General features: G+C 46.0%; 1 protein-coding gene across 16 annotated transcripts in view; it reads right to left on the bottom strand.

Annotated features, from left to right (window-relative positions):
- The window catches only part of KAZN (kazrin, periplakin interacting protein), a 756723-nt gene that overhangs the window by 67861 nt on the left and 673302 nt on the right, over positions 1-15560 (bottom strand). For 15 of the 16 annotated variants that reach the window (XM_065575403.1, XM_065575402.1, XM_065575408.1 and 12 more), the window contains 2 exons: positions 10935-11071; positions 4222-4392 (listed from right to left, as the gene is read on the bottom strand). In XM_065575403.1, the coding sequence (XP_065431475.1) occupies positions 4222-4392; positions 10935-11071 (308 nt within the window). The remainder of the gene's footprint in view (positions 1-4221; positions 4393-10934; positions 11072-15560) is intronic. The other variant, XM_065575404.1, reaches the window with a different exon arrangement.

Raw genomic sequence — 15560 nt, 5'->3', positions numbered from 1 at the left:
AGCAACAGGCCGTGCACACCCCTTTCTCTGCCCCGAGCCTCGCAATGGATTTCTTTGGGGAACACCCCAAATGTTGCACTGCAGGACACGTGAGCCACGAACCCGGAGCCATGCATGACACCTTTGGGGCCCAATCCTGCTCTCAGTGGAGTCAGCGGGTGCAAGATCAGCTCCTATGTGCCTGAGCCAAACCCTGCTGAAGTCAATGAGAGTCTTCCCTTTGATGGACTCTGGATCGTGTCCCTGGGGAGGAACCGTTATTGGTAAGTGATTCGCTTTTTAAAGAGGAAGAGAAAAACCCAATCAAATCGCGATTTACTGGTATTTTTCTTTGTAGCTTTGGAGCGAATACTCAACTTACCTATGCAATATTCCCACTAACTACAAGCAGGGAAAAGACAGACTGTGTGACACAATATATTAAAAACAAAATCCAAACTCTCTTATGCATCCAATTCCCCCTTTCCTCCTTCCCCCCAGGCATCCTACTTAATGCTTTGTCTAATCTGTTCTACCAAACTCCATTTAACGCTAAGAAAGTGACTCCCAAGTCCTGCTCTTATGCTGCCATTACAGCAGTGAGGAATCAACAAAACACACAGCACACACTGAATGTAAATATATGCATCTAAGTCTCGTGTATTCCACGTCTCCAGTGTGTTTTGCTTTTGTGAAAAAGCCTAGATAGAAGGGTTCCTGCAACAGCGTGTGGAATTTGCATATAAATACCGCATAACAGGCCCCAGAAATAAAACATCCATCCATCTGAAAGGCGATGGAACATTATGTACAATGGCCCAACTCAGAGAACATGCACGAATTGCCAACAGTGCTGCTACGGTTTAGGATCTGTCAGCATTTCCATTATAAAACCTGATTTTCAAGGGTTTAGAAGTCAGCTAGGAAAAGGCACTCCAAGATACAGCTTGACCATGCACACAAGATCTCAGCCTCCACGTTTACTGGGTCAAAGTCACTTCCACCTCACTTGGGCTTGGTGGCAAGGAGAGAGAGAGAGAGAGAGAGTTTTCCTAACTCCCTGCAAAGCCACCCTAGGCACAGAGGCCCAGATCCTCAAGGGGAGTTAGGAGCTCAAATATCTTTGAGGATTTGGGGCATGAGTCTCCAAGTTGGCCTCTTCCCTTTTCACACCTCACCTCCAAAGTTCTGTAGGTGGAACTCTGCCCTCTGCTAATGTGTTCATATCCTGCTCACCTATCTTACATCTGCACAACCTACTGCTGTTTTCCAGGGGGCTTTGGAGAGCGACTGAGTGAAATATCTGTTGGTTGATTTCCCAGCACTGAATGTGTGCACAATCGCCACAAATGGCTGCAACATGGAAGACTCGGTTCATTTCTCCAGATCTAAGGACAAGCATCTACATCCTTCAAGCGAGGAAACAAGCCACCTTTTGGACTGCGGAGGCAGTGATCAGATCACAAGCACACTGCCGGCTTAATGTCCAATAAGCAAACACTCCTGGATTACAGTCAGACCGGCAAGCTGACAACGTGCTGCCAATAAGGCAAACATGTCTGAGGTGGAACTAAGGAGGTACTAAGGGCTAGATCCTGGTGCAAACTGGCATAGCTCCGGCTCCGTTGAAGCCAACAGAGCTATGCTGGAGATTTGGCCCTATCAATGTTTTAATAATTAACAAAAAAGAGAAATACTCTGAAAAGCAGAGCACCTTTAAAGCAATGCATCTCAAATTCTTATCCTGGGAGTTAAATAGTTAAAAAAAACAACACACCTATACAACTATGATTGTTATCTAACAGATATCCTTGTCACACTGTGCTATAAAAGTTGTAAGCGCCTTTTCAGAAATACTTGCCATAAACGTTGGTTGCTGTGAATTCACCTGCATAACACCCATGTTATTAAGCATGATTACCCATCACTAGGGTGACCAGATGTCCCGATTTTATAGGGACACTCCCGATTTTTGGGTCTTTTTCTTATATAGGTTCCTATTAGCCCCCACCCCCGTCCCGATTTTTCACATTTGCTGTCTGGTCACCCTACCCGTCATGCACTGTAAAATCTCTAGCTTTATTCCTTAAATATGAATGACTGTGGGCACATTCTTCCACCTTTACTCAAATTTCCTTTGCAAAGAACCCCCTTGCCTTCAATGGAGCTAACTGCAAGGCGCCACTCACCATGATTAAACGTGACCGAATTCTGGCCTAATATTAGAAACATTGAGGTGTTTTCTATAGTCAAGTCCAAGAAAGATATATTTAGCTCTCAACAGACAGTCCAATGAAGGTAAGAGAAATGATCCCAGTGCCCTTTCCTGAAATCTGCTGTTTTTACCGTGAAGCACATTCCTTTCTCAGCTAGGTGAGAAACCAGTCTGCTTTCCGGAGACAACTGAGCCCCAGACAGGCTTTGAACACTAGGTGTCGCAGTTAGGCAGCGACTGTGCACCGTGAAATTATGCAGAGCAAGGTGAATCAACGCACAACACATTGTGATGTATCTATTTAATACCAGGGAATATTTCTAAGCTGGGGGGGAAATTGACTGCATGTCCAGCTGTCATGTGTGTTTTATGGCAGAAATTTGCTTTGAACAGTGAAAACACAGGAGGCAATTGACAACCAGCCTGCTTATGATTTCAGAGCCAAATGCTGAAGAATACGTAGGCATATATGGGCAGAGGAATGGAGGGAGTGCATGGACACGTGCTTGGAGCAGTGAAGGAACTGGGTTATGGATACGCTTGCGGGTATGTGTTTGAATAGATCCAGCACTGTATGTGTAAGTAAAGAGGCGTATGAACTTGTGTATTACAGTGGGGACGTGCGGGTACTTGTGATGTGGGTACGTGTCTGCACCTGTTTGATAATTCTAAGCCTTTTGGAGGCCTCAGTCACAGCGGTATTGGTGTAGCTAGGCAGGGGTGTCTGTGCTGGGAATGGGGATACAGTATCCATATGTATTTCATGAAAGGAAACTGCACATCATACTGAAGCCTGCCAGTCTTGCCAGACACCCTTTCAACTCCTTGCCTTCTCTACTTAATTCATTGGCCAGACGGCACACAAGGAAGCTTACAGTTGAACAGTCACAGACATACAAGTAAGAAGGGTGCCTGCTTTCAATGACATTCACCTTGGGCTTCCAGTACCATGTCGATCTGCAGAGAAGCCAGACAAACAAAATGGTTCCAAAGAGATTGTTGTGTTTTTGCTTTTCCTGGCAAGCTTTTGAAGGCAATTAGGGTCGATTTGTGGCAATTGTATCTTTGGTCGGTGCTGCAACCCCCTTAACAAAATGAGATCATTTATCACCCAAGCAGGGAAACATTGATTTCAAGGGTGCTTCCGCAGCCTAGCCATACTTTGCAGTGTGTGTGGAAAGTTGCAGGTTGTTCAACACCTGGGAAATAGAGTTCACATCGCAGGCAGCTACAGCATGAAGGCAGCAAATAACGAGTGCTGGGGGAATCGCCAAGGGTCCTGGGATGACTGCAGAGGCAGAAACGCAGCTTCTGCAAGTATCTTTCCAGGGTGGTTTGAAAGGCTGCCTGTCTAGGTTTGCTGGACCAGAAACATACGACCATCTGCTAAGGTGAAAGTGTCCAGCCAGGAGACATCCACTGGGCAGGGGCTGTCACAGCGAATCAGACCAAAAGCAAACCCTACAGAATTCATGGTAATGGCAGCGACTCTGGACTGGCTGAGGTTTTCTAAGGTACGTCTCCGCTGCAGGTCGGAGACGCAATTCCCAGAGTGGGTACCTGCACACACACTAACTCTGCTTGGGCTTGGTTGCTCAAGGATGTCCCCAGGATCTCAGATAGTGTGGTACTTGGGTGGCTCGCCTGAGCTGCTGTGGTCATGCTGCTTAGTGCGGCAAGGGATTGAGATTGGATATTAGGAAAAACTCTCTCACTTTAAGGCTAGCTAAGCACTCGAACAGGCTTCCAAGGGAGGGTGTGGAATCCCCATCTGTGGGGTTTTTTAAAAACAGGCTGGACAAACACTTGAGGGAGAGTCTACTTGGTCCTGCCTCAGAGCAGGCGGCTGGACTGGATGACCTCTCGAGGTCCCTTCCAGCCCCACATCTCTATGATTTTTAGCTAGCAGGTGAACATCTTCCTGAGCTGGGATTTTACACCTCCCAGCTGCCCTGTAGAGGTGCCCCGTCTGCACTCCAGCCTAAACCAATGCCTCCAGCTACAGCTGCAGGAGGGAGGGCTCTCACCATGGCTAGCTCGGCTTCCAGTTCCTTCATTCTGTTGTCTTTCAGGTCCAGCTGGGAGCGGAGCGCGCTGGCGTGGTCTGTCGCCTCTTTGGCTTGCCGGCGCAGCTCCCACTTCTCGCGCTCCAGGAGATCCTTTTCTTTTGCAAGTGCTTTCACCGCATCCTCGCTCTCCTGCAAAGACACCAGGGCAAAGGCAGGGAATGAGAGAACAGGCACTGCTCGCTTCCCCAGGAAATCCGTGCCACGCAACACAGGGCAGCGTTTTATCCGGTATTAAAAACACTGGGCAAAATCATGACCACACTGGAGTCAATGGCAAAGCTCCTATTGGCTTCAATGGGGCCAGGATTTCACCCCTCTCTTCCTTACCTTCTCCTACCATAGCCTACAGCCAGGGTGAATAGGGAGGGTTGTAAGGAAGCTGCAGGTCTGCATCGGGGGTAATAAGTCGGGAAAGAAGCAACACACTGAAAAACTGAAGGGCAAACAAACAAAAGCAAGAGATCGTTTTCGCCGCCTGTGTCTCTTTGCCACGCTTTGGACTAGACCCCTCCTGGAGACCATCTGCCCATGTGGGTGCCACCGACCAGGCCCGTGGGGCAAAATGGATCTGCACTGCAGCCCACAGGCCGAGGGTGGCCATCATGAAGTGCCAGCGTTTCACCAGAACGTTAGCACTGAAACGAACGCTGGAGAGAAGCAAGGAGTTAGCTGCTCGAGATAGCCCTGGGGATTCTAATTCCCTGTGCCAAAGAACCTAAAGCGGAGGCAAGCTTGTTTGCAAGCCCAGCTGCCCTGGAAACGCACCATTTCCTACTGTTTGACACAAGCCTGTGGTATCTCCTCCTGAATTGCAGATTTAGTCTGTCCCCTGTGGATACAGGGATATGAGAACTGGCCTCAGAGGAACCCCCCTGGCCCCCTTCATCGCTCACAACAGAGCTTAATAAAAACGAAAGATTCCCTGTTTCTACAAGGAAACGCCTATTAAAAAAAATCCAGGTGGCAGATACTTTGTGTGCAGCTTCGGTATAGATACAGAAGTTTTCTGGGTTTTTAATCTCTGTCTGTCTGTCTTCGGGTTCTGCTCTCCTGCCTACCGTTGTGATAACTGAGCACCTGCCACATGAAATGTGGTGGCAACAGTCTAGTCCCTAGTGGGCTTCAAGGAACCCTGGGTCTTCTTTTCTGGGTTTGAGAGCTTTGTTGTGCTTCTGGAGATTAATCATACTCAGGCCTTCTCCAGCCCTTCTCATTCATAGATATCAATGCACTTTACAATGGCGGCTAAAGCACCATCATCTCTGTTTGACATGGGGGGAAACTGAGGCACGGTGGGGTCATGTGGTTCAGGACAGAGTCTGTGGCAGAGACAGGAATTGAATTGTAGTCTCCTGACTTCCACGCTGGTTCCCTGCCCACTGGACCACACCGTCTTCAGGTTCCTGCACCAACGAGATGACATCCCGGAGCCACCTGGAGATTGCTGGATGGGAAATTACCTGGATACAAAAAGCACACAAGCCAGCTCACTTGTGTTGTCAAGGCCAGGCAGCACTGGGAGCCCAGCTGATGCAGAATGCCAGCTAACTAAGTTATTAGTTTGACAGTGGTCACGGCCCAGTGCAAACTAGTTCAGTGAGGCAAAAGCAGCACGGATGTGATTGTGCTAATGGCAGCGTGCATCCCGCCGGCTGTATTTTTCACTTTTCAATCCTTTTTTTTTTTTTTTTTGGTAAAAGAGGACTGTAGACGACAGTTGCATGTGTGTGCTGGGTATTACTTTCTGCCAGGGATCCCTCCCCATGACGCTGCTTTAGTGACTGAATGATTAGCAGCTGCAGAAAAGTCCAGCTGTTTTGAGAGACGGCTCCTCCAGGAACGGGTCGAGGGACATGCAGCTTGGTGCCACCTGTGCCCGTTCAGGCTGATTTGGCACCTCGCAGTCCAGGGGCCAGTGCACAGCGTACTTTGCCCAATGACCAAAGGGGGAAGCAGGGACGGAAGTGTGATGCTGTAATGCCTTTCTCCTGGGGCTTCCGTGGTTACTTCCTTCTGCATGGCAGCTCAGCTGGAGAGAGGAGGAAAAGGTGGAGCTAAGATTGGGTCTGCCCTTCGCCCCGTGCCCACACACCTGCATGAGATGCGGGATCAGCAGCTCAGCACCAGCTGCTTCCCCAGACCCCACGCAGGGTCTGGCAACATAGGTAGCCCATGCACGGGGACTAAGGGGACTGCTTACATCCCCCTCCGTCACTGTGCATGTGGTCGAGCCCAAAGGCTGAAATTTGCAAAACTGCCTATGGGAACTGGGTGCCTAAATGCCTCGGAGGCCCGGGGAATCTCAGACTAGGTGTTAGTACATGGGAGTGGTGGCTTATACCAAATAGGACCAGGCTGACATGCTCTGCAGCTAGTCTGATTGTTTTAAATTCTAGCCCTATTGAAAAACCTCTGTGCATCCCTCTCCTTTCCAGGATGGCTAAAGGGGACATTTAGAGAGCAGTTCCTGTTGTCACAGTCAAACGATCGTTTCAGTTTCTGCAAGGCCAAGCTCAGGAAAACACAAACCAACCCCCAACGTTGCATGTAATGAAGGCAGCAGTGTTCTCGCCTCACCAATAGCTTTGCATATATGTAGAAGCCAAACAGCGCCAGTCCTTCCACATACAGCACTGGACCGAAGAGGGCTGAATTAACACGGGGGACACAAGGAAAGGGTATCAGCGTAAAACATCAGCAACGCCATCCCTCCATCCTGCTTCCCACTGAAATCCCCTCCACGGTCCCATGTGTTCAGAGGTGTTATCAGAGGTAGGTCAAAGCCCTACATTTTTATAGAGGGCAGCAGGCCGATGGTTTACATTAACCGTCAGCCACTGTGATGGAACATTGTTGGCTCTTCCCCATACTATAGATGAAACTGTTCTACCAACACCAGCCTACAGACTCTGTTGCCGAGAGCGTGGTTTCCCCGGCCATGCAGACAAGTGCTTTTTCCTGGACAATTTGTTTGAAAGCCATGCTGTCGTGAGAGTCTATAGCCTGGTTTGACCAACAGCGCTTTCAGAATAAGCATGATTGATTATGGATTAGGGATGGTGATTAGGGAAAACGGGATAAAACCGCTGCTAGCCAATATTCAGAAACACTGAGCACTCGCAACTCCCACTGACCCCAGCTTGAGGTTGAGTCTTGGATGTTCAACACTTCATTGCACCGTTTCCAGTCACACTGTGGACAAGACCTAAGGCGCTTAGGTCACTGCGACAGACTATGGGTGCGGGTCCTTGAGACCAGGATGGCAATGTCATTTCCTTTGAGGCTTGTGGAGAAATGTTATGTGATGCCCTGGGAGAACAAGCACAAGGAAGAGGCAGGATGCTTTTTCACACACTCTTTGATCCTCCTCCATGAATACAGGAGATGACCTCAGAGTCGCCCAGACCCCAGTTCATAGGTTATTTCATACACTAAGTTTCTCTAGTGAATCAGTGGTGAAAAGACGCAGGCTGCCTGCCACAGAGTGGAAACGAGGACATGTCCCTCAGCCTCTCTGCAAACACAGCCCCCAGGGAAGAATTGCCTCAGACTCCCATAAAGATCCTACCAGCAGATCTGGATGAAGCAAGTGGAGGGGCTGCAGAGATCATAAAACCTCCAGCATTCTTGCAAGCAAATGACCAGCGCACAGAGCCTCTCCCAACCTATGTGCCTTCCTCCATGCGTTCCTCCCGCACGTGTCTTTGGGATTTTTTAAATTGTATTCATTTTCTCACACAAGCTGGAAAGAAAAATACAATTTTCTGCAAAAGCCGAAAGCTGGATTCGAGTGATCTTTGTTATGATACTTTAAAAATAGAAACTTTCTCTCTTTGCATGGAAAAAAGCCCAGAATAATTACAGATGTTTGATTCCCATGGCTGTTTATTGGAGCGGATGGCTCTATGCAGCCTAATCAAAAGCAAAACAGGAAACTGTCTCTCTATATATATCCTCTTGCAAACAGAGCAGAGATGCTGAAAACATTTCAGAGAGATGCTATTTATTCTTGAGCGACTTAGTCTAGAGTCACTGCAGTTTGTATGTTCTTTTAACAAGCTCTTAACTTTAAGGACAATTACAAAACCTGTCCTTGAAATAACCCGTTGTAAAAGTTCATTCCCTTGAGCAGAGAGCGAGAGAGAGCGGGAGCGCGCACACCATATTGGTTCAATGATTTCTTCCTGTCCGATTTGTTACATGATCCGGATAGAGCAATACTCTTAAATCAAACACCGCTAACTTTGCTCGTTGACCTGACTTTTCCTGTATTTATGTATTTACTAGGGCTCCGGTTTCTACAGTTATATTGCCAGCTGCCTTACAACCTTTTATTTGCTCACTCACCTGAGATAAGTTTTTTTTGATCAGGGAGTTAAATCTCTCCAGGTCTTTTCACTACCATCGTTCATCACAGTAATGTGAGTAGATTTTGGACTTGATCTTGCAGCACTGAAGTGAATGGGACTTTTGCCATTGACTTCAATGGGGAGGATCAAAGAGTTTCTACGTGGGCTGGTAATGTTTTCAGGACAATTTAGAAAGGCCAATGCACAGATTCAATACAAGCCATTGTAGACTGTGGTACAGAGAGAGCCAATAGGACATCAGCCCCTTGCTTTGGATAGTGCAGATGGGATGGCTTTTAGAGCCTAATCCAGAGCCCACTGATATCAATGGAAAGGCTTCAGCATGTCCCCAGGAAGTGAGAGATGGAATCTGCAGGCCCCAAGAGCGCGGGAAGGTGGACTCTGTGGTGTGATACAGGCTACTGGTGCAGATGGCACCCAAGTAAGTGCTCATATACTCTGCAGATACAGTATCCTGCAGCCCTAGTATTACCAGCAACAGACTGCCTGCTCCCTTGGTATAGATTGCACCAGCTACGGGGAGAGGGTGTGTGTGTGGTTGGAGTTTGTACATGCACAGACCACACCTCCTTACCCTTACATCCTGGACGGTATGCAGCAGAGCATCTCTGAGGACTTTGAGGGTGGAATCCAGCTCACAGAGGACGATTTCCCACCCTGACCCCTCTCTGCCTGTGGGCTTTTTCTAGCAGGAACCTTTAAACATGGCTGCCACGTTTAAGAAATGTGCACTATTTTTGCATTTTGACAGCTAAAGTTTATCACTTACACTATGTTAAACACCGATGTCTGAGCTAAAATGAAGCCACGGTATAACAACTAAACCAGAAGAACATCAGAATGGCCACACTGGGTCAGACCAATGGTCCATCTAGCTCAGTGTGTGATACAGGCTGTTGGTGCAGATGGCACCCAACTAAGTCTTTGACAGTGACCAGAGCTAGAGGCTTCAGAGGAAACGAACACAACAGGGCAATTATTGAGTGATCCAGCCCGTCATCCAGTATAGCTTCTGGCAGTCAGAGGCTTACGGACACCTGGAACATGGGGTTGTGTCCCTACCCATCTTGACAAATAGCCATTGATGGACTTATCCTCCATGAACTTATCTAATTGTTTTTATAACCCAATTATACTTGTGGCCTTCACAACATCCCATAGCAATGAGTCCACAATTGACTGTGTGAAGAAGTCCTTCCTTAAGTTTGTTTTAAATCTGTCGCCTATTACTTTCATTGGGTGACCTCTGGTTCTTGTGTTATTTCTCCCTTCCCATAACACTTCCTTATTCACTTTCTCCACACCTTTCCTGATTTTATAGATCTCTATTAGATCCTCCCTCAGTTGTCTCTTTTCTAATACGAGCAGCCCCAATCTCTCCTTGTATGGAAGTTGTTTCATATCCTTAATCATTTTTGTTGCCCATCTCTGTTTTTTTGCCAATTCTAATGTATCATTTTTGAGATAGGGTGCCCAGAACTACACACAGTTTTCAAGCTGTGTGTAGTTCCCATGGATTTATATAGTGGCATTGTATTTTCTGTCTTATTTTTTCTCACTTTCCCAATGGTTCCTAATATTCTGTTAGCTTTTCTTTTACTGGTGCTGCACATTGAGCGGATGTTTTTGGAGAACTATCCACAAGGACTCCAAGATCTCTTTCTTGAGTGGTAACAGCTAATTTAGATCCCATCATTTTGTAGGTATACTTGGGATTATGATTTCCAATGTGCATTAACATTGCATTTAACACTGAATTTCATCTGCCATTTTGTTGCCCAGTCACCCAGTTTTGTGAGATCCCTTTGTAGCTCTTTGCAGTCAGCTTTGGACTTAATTGTCTTGACTAATTTTGTATCATCTGCAAACTTTGTCACTTCACTTTTTATCCCTTTCCCCTGATCATTTATGAAGATGTTAAACAGCACTGGTCCCAGTACAGATCCTTGGAGGACCCCGCTATCAACCTCTCTAAACTATGAAAATTGACTATGTAGTCCTACCCTTTGTTTCCTATCTTTTAGCCAGTTACTGATCCATGAGAGGATCTTCTTTCTTATCCCATGACTGCTTGCTTTACTTAAGAGCCTTTGGCATGGGATCTTGTCAAAGACTTTCTGAAAGTCCAAGAACGTTATCATCAATTTTATCATCCTTGTCCACATGAATGTTGACATGTTCAAAGAATTCTAATAGATTGGTGAGGCATGATTTTCCTTAACAAAAGCGGTTTTGACTCTTCCCCAACATAGCATGTGCATCTGTGTCTGATAATTCTGGACAGGCTATGCAGAAGCTTACTTTTCTGTGTTGCTCGTAGTTCCTGATGAAGTCACGTAGCTGTTCCTCCCGGCTCTCCAGCGTGGCGTAGAGCTGTTGCATTTGGCTTACCAGGTCTGTCTTCTCTGCTTTCAAACGTTTTCGATCTGCCTTCATGGCTGCAGGAAAGAACACAGTTACAGCTCAAGGTCAGAGACAGGAAATGGGGCTCTTCTCTACATTCAGAGAGTCACATCTCAATCTTTCCAAACACTCTGGGCTTATTTTAAACACAGGACAACTACAATTCTACGAAGGATTCTGAACTCCTGATTTTCCTGTGATAATTAGCGTGCATAGGAACCGCCGCGGACGCTCTGCCATAGTTTGCTGAATGATGCAAATGGCATCAGAGCCTGATCTATGCTAGGGATATCTGTAAATTCACCAGTCCATACCCATGTATTATGAATGCCTCTTTCCACGGTTGGAAACTAAGGCCCTTATCCAGCAGAGAACTTAAGCACATGGCTAGCCCAATTTATTTCAGTGAGCCTATTCATGTGCTTAGGACAAGGATGTGTTGAAGTGCTTTGATGGATTGTGGCCTAAATTTGATCTAAAAAAGAGAAGACCTATGCTATTTTTAATCTAAAATGTTACCGGTCTACTACAGCCAAAACCAATGTAGTTTTCAATGCTCTGTAACTTAAAAAAGAAACAGTGCTGTTGGTAGTGACCAATCCTACTAGATTTTAAGAACTGGTCTGATCATTTTACAGTTCTGGAGTCTTTCAAATACACCTGTCTGCCAGAAGAAAATGCCTTTATTTTTTAAGCATGAACTCAGTGTTATTCAGTGCAATCCACGCTGGATGGCAGGAAATTCCTCTACTGATTATGCCAAGTTTCCTTCTAGGTTGGAGATGGAACCATGCCAAGTTTATAGCTAACCCTAGAACCACAAGATAGAATCCTGGTTTCACTGAACTCGGTGACAAAACTCCCACTGGCTTCACAGCGGAGCCAAGGTTCCACCCATCAAGTCTGAAGAGGTTTGGATTTGGCATTCCATCTCTATGCCAACTGCAATTAAAGAAAATAACCAAGCTCTGAAACGACAGTCCAGGGGCTAGGTTCTGATCTCATCTACGCTGGTGCAAATCCAGAGCAGTTCCACTGAACCCAATGTTGGTGCGATGCAGATCAGAATTTGGTCAGACCTTCCAAGCCCAATTCAACCTGAGACAGCAGGGCAGCACGACCCGTTCGGATGGAATAATCACACCTGGCTGATTTTCAAATTCCAATTATAGAACAAAACCAGGGGGGTGGGGGAAAAAAGCATTTGAGATTTTTCATCTCCAAAATGTCAGGCTACAGGCATTTCACAGCAGGCATGTTCCTGTGCTGGGCAGAGTGCTCCCTTCTGCTCGTTACTGCAAAAATAAGTCACCCATCGTGTTACAGCCCATCAAGCCTCTTTCAAGGAGGAGGAACAGGAGATATTTGGGGTGCCTGAGTGAAACAGAATAAGAAACTGAGGAAGGGAGACCAAAGGGCAGGGAGGTTGACCCTAAATAAACAGGGTATTTCCTCCTTGCTCACAAACTAATGTAAATTACAAACACCACAACACTGAGACATCACAGCGTTTGTTATGGCTCTTAATCTTCCCACCTCCTGTTAAGTTACAATGCAGCAAGCTGATGGGGAGTAGCAGAAAATGAGTGCCGACTTCTCACCAGTTCACTTCATTTCCCCAAGCCCTCCTGTACCAGCTCAGAGAAGTAGTGCTGTCCTAGTAGTGCTTCGTGGTGGGAGGAACGAAACACGTACGTCTGAGCGGGAATAGGAGAATACTGGAGAAAGTACATTGCTTGGCTTGTTCCACAGATTACAGGTGGAAAGAGAAGTCAGGATCAGAGTGCAAACAGAAAGACATGCCATGATAAAGGGGGTTCTTGTGATACTTTCAGTCCAATCAGAAGTAGGAAGTGCCAGGAATCTCACAAGCAAACTCGTGCCCATGAATCTTCTAGCCTAATATTGCAGAGCCAAGGGTTCTGATCGTTCATATAAACATGCTCACATTACAATGCTCCTGACTGGCTCAAAGAATCTTAGGGCATGTCTACACTTGCAGCTGGATCGAAACTGCTGCAATCGATGTAGTGAGTGTCGATTTAGCGGGTCTGGTGAAGACAAGATAAATCGATGGGTGAGCACTCTCCCATCGATTTGTGTATGCCACCTCCCCGAGAAGTGTAAGGAAATCGACGGGAGATACTCGCCCGTCGTCACGGCACAGTGTCGCCACCGCGGTAAGTGGATCTAACTATGTCGACTTCAGTTACATTATTCACGTAACGGAAGTTGCGTAAGTTAGATCGATTTACCACGGTAGTGTAGACCAGGCCATAGTAATGTAGGGTTGGTAGAGACCTCAAGATGCATCCCCATCCCTCTGCGCTGAAACAGGACCAAGTATACCTAGACATCTGCAGGGATTGAACCTGGGACTTCTGGATCTAAAAACATCAGCTGCTTCTTTTACCGGGGAGAAAATACCAGGTCTTACAGCAGAGAAAGGCAGAACAAGCCCCAATGGCTGGAAGTTAAAGCCCGACAAATCCAAATGAGAAATTGGGCACACACTTGGAACAGTGAGGATGATTAGTGATGGGAACAAAACTACCAAGGGAAGTGGTGGATTCGCCATCCCTTGATGTCTTCAAAGCAAGACTGGAGACTTTTCTGGTTGATGCTTTAGCCATTGGGCTTGATAGAGGAGCAACAGGGTTAAATTCAATGGTCTTTATTATAGAGGAGATCAGACCAGATGACCTCATACGCCTTCTGGCCATAAAAATCGAAAAGTTTACATTACAAAAACTCTGCGGCCGTTTGAAATCATGTTGGCTTGAGAATGAACGGGGGAGAGAACAAAGAAAACACCACCACAACACTTTTGCTTTAGATTACATTAAAATCCACTTATTTTCTCCCTATTTGTTTTCTAGATGCTCATTTGCGGGGGTGGAATTTTTTGCCTTATAAATACTGTATGGAACATAGAAAAAACAAGGCCAAATAATGACATAATAAATCAGGGGAATATTAGTTAATGAGCCAAACTGCCAGTAGTTTCCCCTCACTCCTCTTCTGCACACATTTCTCCAATTCAGTTCCTGGCCAGGCTTGGTGTTGATGGCTAAAAGCAGCAATCAGTCCTCATCTTTTTATTCTTCTAATAATTACAAGCCTTGGTGATCTCTTCCAGGGCAGAACAGCTTCAGAGGCGGCTTGAGATGAGTCAGAGCTGGAATCTGAATCCAGCAATGCTTGGGAGATGGTATGAGAGACCCATCTGTAGCTCACGCTGAGTGTGGAAGAGCCAGCTGTTAGCTTCTTGCATGAATTTTCACCATGCAATTGGTCTCTGCTTCCTGCCCTCCCTTCCAGAGAGCAACTTCGGTATAAGTAAAATCTCCATTTATATGTTATATAAAGGACAGGGATACATTATTCTTATTAATAATTACTACATGTTCCATCTGCATTGGTTATTATTTGCATCACTGTAGCACCCAGGAGCTCCAGTGAAGGACCAGGACCTCATGGTGGTAGGCGCTCCACAAACACAGAACAAAAGGACGGTCCCTGTCCCAAAGGCTCAAGTTGCAGAGTGGAAAATCAGGTTAACTCGAACAGCTTAATGGGATTAAATCGGGGGGCCCAGATAATCTTCATCCAAGAATATTAAAGGAACTGGCACATGAAATTGCAAGCCCATTAGCAAGAATTTTTAATAAATCTGTAAACTCAGGGGTTGTACCGTACGACTGGAGAATTGCTAACATAGTTCCTATTTTTAAGAAAGGAAAAAAAAGTGATCCGGGTAACTACAGGCCTGTTAGTTTGACATCTGTAGTATGGCAAGGTGTTGGCAAATTTTTTGAAGGAGAAAGTAGTTAAGGACATTGAGGTCAATGGTAATTGGGACAAAATACAACATGGTTTTACAAAAGATAGATCGTGCCAAACCAACCTGATCTCCTCCTTTGAAAAGGTAACAGATTTCTTAGACAAAGGAAACACAGTGGATCTAATTTACCTCGATTTCAGTAAGGCATTTGATACGGTTCCACATGGGGAATTATTAGCTAAATCAGAAAAGATGGGGATCAATATGAAAATTGAAAGGTGGATAAGGAACTGGTCAAAGGGGAGACTACAACGGGTCGTACTGAAAGGTGAACTGTCAGGCTGGAAGGAGGTTACTAGTGGAGTTCCTCAGGGATCGGTTTTGGGACCAATCTTATTTAATCTTTTTATTACTGATCTTGGCACAAAAAGTGGGAATGTGCTAATAAAGTTTGCGGATGACACAAAGCTGGGAGGTATTGCCAATACAGAGAGGGACCAGGGTATCATACAGGAAGATCTGGATGACCTTGTAAACTGGAATAATAGTAATAGGATGGAATTTAATAGTGAAAAGTGCAAGGTCATGCATTTAGGGATTAATAAGATTTTTTGTTATAAGCTGGGGATGCATCAGTTGGAAGTAACAGAGGAGGAGAAGGACCTCAGAGTATTTGTTGATCACAGGATGACTATGAGCCGCCAATGTGATATGGCCGTGAAAAAAGCTAATGTGGTCTT

The sequence above is a fragment of the Chrysemys picta genome, chromosome 21 (assembly GCF_011386835.1).
Source record: "Chrysemys picta bellii isolate R12L10 chromosome 21, ASM1138683v2, whole genome shotgun sequence".
Lineage (NCBI taxonomy): Eukaryota > Metazoa > Chordata > Testudines > Emydidae > Chrysemys > Chrysemys picta.
This window is presented reverse-complemented; position numbering and strand designations above follow the sequence as displayed.